Raw genomic sequence first — 4,080 nt, 5'->3', positions numbered from 1 at the left:
CTTGATATTATATCCACAGAGTCTATACAGGTCTCAGGGAAGGATGCTTCCTCAGACAGGGTCAAGACTTGGACCTCAGCATCATTTGCCTGTCTCAGGTGTCCTCTACTTCCTTCTTCTCCTGCTGCACTAGGTTCTTATCTAAGAAAGACCCATCTTCATGAATATGCAAATTATGAGAGTGTATGTTTGTTACATACAGAGATGTGTCCACCTTAAAACAACCTGTGCTCAGTGTCCTCCCCACAGTCACTGAACACTCTGGCCCTCACCATGGGAGGGAGCTGGATCCTCTTCCTATTGGCAGCATCTACAGGTAAGGGGCTCCCCAGTTCCAACCCTGAGGTGCAGACAGGGACTGAGAGGACAATGCCATCCACTCTGCCTTTCTCTCCACAGGGGTCCACTCCCAGGTCCAGCTGCAGCAGTCTGGGTCTGAGCTGGTGAGGCTTGGGTCCTCAGTGAAGCTGTCCTGCAAGGCTTCTGGATACACCTTCACCAGCTACTATATATGCTGGATGAAGCAGAGTCCAGGACAGGGGCTGGAGTGGATTGGATATATTTATGGAAATAGTGGTACTGGCTATAACCAGAAGTTTCAGGACAAGACTACACTGACTGCAGACTCATCCTCCAGCACAGCCTTCATGACACTCAGCAGCCTGACAGCTGAGGACTCTGCGGTCTATTACTGTGCAAGACAGGCACACATTGCTGCAATCACATCCTGAGTGTGTCACAAAAACTGGAGGGGCAGGAAGCTGCCCTAAAAGCAAAATGAGAGAAAAGATTGGCCTGAATGTTGGCTTAGAAATAGTCATTCTATAGCAGAAACTTGAGTTTTGACAAAGGAGTCAAAAATATGTGATGGAAAAAGGGTAATATCTTCAACAAATGGTGCTGGTCTAACTGGACATCTACATTTAAAAATATGCAAATAGATCCATATTTATCACCCTGAACAAAAGTAAACTCCAAGTGGATCAAAGACATCAACATAACACCAGATGCACTAAATGTATTAGAAGAAAAAATTTTGGAAGAGCCTGAAACTCATTGGTACTGGAGACAACTTCCTCAACAGAACACCAACAGCACAGGCCCTAAGATCAATAATTAATAAATAGAGTCTCATGAAACTGAAATGCTCCTGTAAAGCAAAGGACACCGTCCATAGAGAAAAATGACAGCCTACAGACTAGGAGAAGACCTTCACCAACTCTGCAGATGAGAGGGAGCTAATATCCAAAATATATAAAGAACTCAATAAATTTAATAACAACCAACCAAATAATCCAATTAAAAAAAATGAGGTACAGAGGTAAAGAAAGAATTCCCAACAGAGGAATATTGAATGGCAGAGAAACAAAGAAATGTTCAATGCTCTTAGTCACCAGAAAAATGCAAATCAAAAAGACTCTGAGATTCCGTCTTCCAGCCATCGGGAAGGAAACCTGCCAGAGAATTCCTCTGAAAGACTCCACTCACCAGGGGATGTAATTAGATTCTGAGACTCACAACCAAATTTCAGGCAGAGTACAGAGACTCTTATGGAAGAGATGAGAATGGAAGGATCCAGAGCGGAAAGGAGCTCCACAAGAAGAACAACAGAGCCAATAAATCTGGGCCCAGGGGGGCCTGCAGGGACTGATGCATCATCTAAGGACCATGCATGGAAAGAACCTAGGTACCTGTTCAGCTATAACCCATGGAGAGCTCAGTCTCCATGTTTGGTCCCTAGTAAGGGGAGCAGGGCTGTCTGTATATGGACCCCGTTGCCTGCTCTTTGATCACTTTCCCTTAGGGTTATGTCTTGCCAGGACACAGAAGAAGAGGATGCAGAAGAACACGGCTGGCTCAGCCTGGTTTCAGAGGAATAAAGAATTTAGTATAAGTAGTTTTATAAAGCAGCATGATTTATCATCATCATCATCATCATTATTATTATTATTATTATTATTTTGCTCAAGGTCCCAAATGAGCCCTATCATCATTACACCATAAGTTTTTCCTAGTAACAGTCAATAGTTGATGAGTTTATCTTAGTTATACTTTGGCTCCAATTTATTTAAGTCCCATGTATCTGCTATGCAGAGGCAGGAACTGTAGAGACAGAAAATCCCAATAATTATAGACATGTAACAGCCAAAGAGAGAAGGCAGAGGCATGGTATGCTCCATGGAAGTCCCAGATCTTTCCTTTTATGGAAGGTGAAATAAAATCAATAAAGCAAAATCAAACTTGACTAGGCACAGGAAGAGAAAGAGAAAAACAAAATATTGGTACCATCAGGACATAGATCCACCTGCTGGTTTCCATTCACCTGAAAATTCCAAATTTTCCTTCACTTAAAGACATGTCTGCTATCCAGTCAGATGAGGGAGTGGCTAAGTGGAGATGTCCAGGCTCCTGTTGCTTTTGATATTAGGGCTGTCCAAAACTCATATCCACAACAACGGATCTTCCTTATCATGAGTCCAGGCTATCCTTCTAAAATACTAAAAGCTAAAAAAGATTTCACTATCACATTAAATATTCCTAACTCAGGGCACAAAATGGGTAGATTTAATGCATTAGCTATTCTCATACATACACCAAAATGGGTTGGCTTGAACACATTAACTATATACTCAGAGGCCTCACTAATGCTTCCACATAAAATTGAGGAAAGAATTCAAAGACTTCCCCTTAAAGAAAGCCCAGATTGAGTTCTCTACTTCACTCTCCCTGTGTCTTCTGTTGTTCCTTTTGGTTGTTGTGTTATATGAGTCTGAGTCTATATCTCCATATCTATTGTATAGATTTTTCACTCATCTCTCTCTGTCTCTCTGTCTGAATCCCTATCTCCCTCACTCTCTCTCTGCATGTGTCTTACAAAAATCACTGTTTACCAAGCAGTGTTGATATGCTATCTTCAAATAGTCTATGTATTCATTTTCTAAGATTTATTTGAAATATTGTTTGTTTCCAGCAAATGATTGTCATAAGATATATAACAACACACATGCAATGGTCTGTGGTCAGACACTGGGACAGCAAACACCTTCGGATTAGAACTCTGCATTGCCTTAGCTTTAGAAGTTGATTACATGGGGAATCCAAGGCAGGTAAGGTTGGTAGTGATGTTTTTCCCCTAAAGGCAACTTAAAGGGACAGGTGTACACAGTCTTCATTCTTAAGTGACCTCAAGGTGTATTACTTCCCCTGACAGGGAAGTCCATAAAGAGTATGGAGTATAAGTGAATTTTTATCATTGTGACTTTCATAAGTGTGATTACTCTAAGATGGTTCAATGTACTCTAAAACTATTTTTAACAGAACTCACATAACAACCTATAAATGCACATGTTGACTGCTAATAGGTTCTGAGATTATGCATTATTCTCTAGTCTCTTATTTTCTTCCTTCCCAGTCTCACTGCCCTGACCTACACTCTACTGCCTTACCAGAACACTGAACTACACTGACACAGCATCATCCTTCCCAGGCTATAGGAGGTAACATTTTCTATAGAGCATTTGGTTTGTATAAATGCTTCAGTGCCTGGTAATCTAAAGGGTTTGATGTCAGTGATAAGTCTCTTGAGCTCAGAACATTTATTTTACACGTTCCTCTAGTAGACATTACCTTCCTATGACCAATATGAATGTTCTGTGCTTAAAATGGATGCAATCTCATGGGGAATGTGTTATGGGAGGCTTGAATCCTCTAGAAGAATTCTATATTAAAGACAATGCACACCGATGTTGAAGTTATAAACTGTTCGAAATATCAGTGACTTTTAAGAACACCTTCCTGTCTCCTCCAACTTGAAAGCAGGGATTGTCCAGAAGGCAGGGGATCATCCACTTCAGGCCACTTGCTGAATGAGACTCTACAGTGTACTGGGGTTGCATTAGCCAAGTGGCTCTAAGACCTTAGTTCAAGGCCTTTTCTGATACCTGTTGCATCACTACAGAGCACACGAAAATAAGTTCTTATTTCACCAGGTAAAGGTGGAGAGACATTTCTTATGCTCCAAGGCCCATTGCTCTTCTGAAATCCTCTGCCATGTAGAGGATATCAACACCACCATGGATT

General features: G+C 41.4%; 1 gene segment (V, D, J or C); it reads left to right on the top strand.

The window, feature by feature from the left end:
* The first annotated feature begins 273 nt into the window (after positions 1-273).
* LOC129675094 (Ig heavy chain V region 3-like) lies at positions 274-1,981 on the top strand. The segment is given in 3 exon segments: positions 274-316; positions 400-721; positions 1,945-1,981. Coding segments are annotated over 3 exon segments (402 nt in total).
* The last annotated feature ends 2,099 nt before the right edge of the window (positions 1,982-4,080 follow it).

Source organism: Psammomys obesus, unplaced genomic scaffold (assembly GCF_907164565.1).
Source record: "Psammomys obesus unplaced genomic scaffold, mPsaObe1.curated_primary_1811, whole genome shotgun sequence".
Taxonomy (NCBI): Eukaryota; Metazoa; Chordata; class Mammalia; order Rodentia; family Muridae; genus Psammomys; species Psammomys obesus.
Note: the sequence above shows the minus strand (reverse complement) of the source record. Positions and strands in the feature narration are given on the sequence as shown.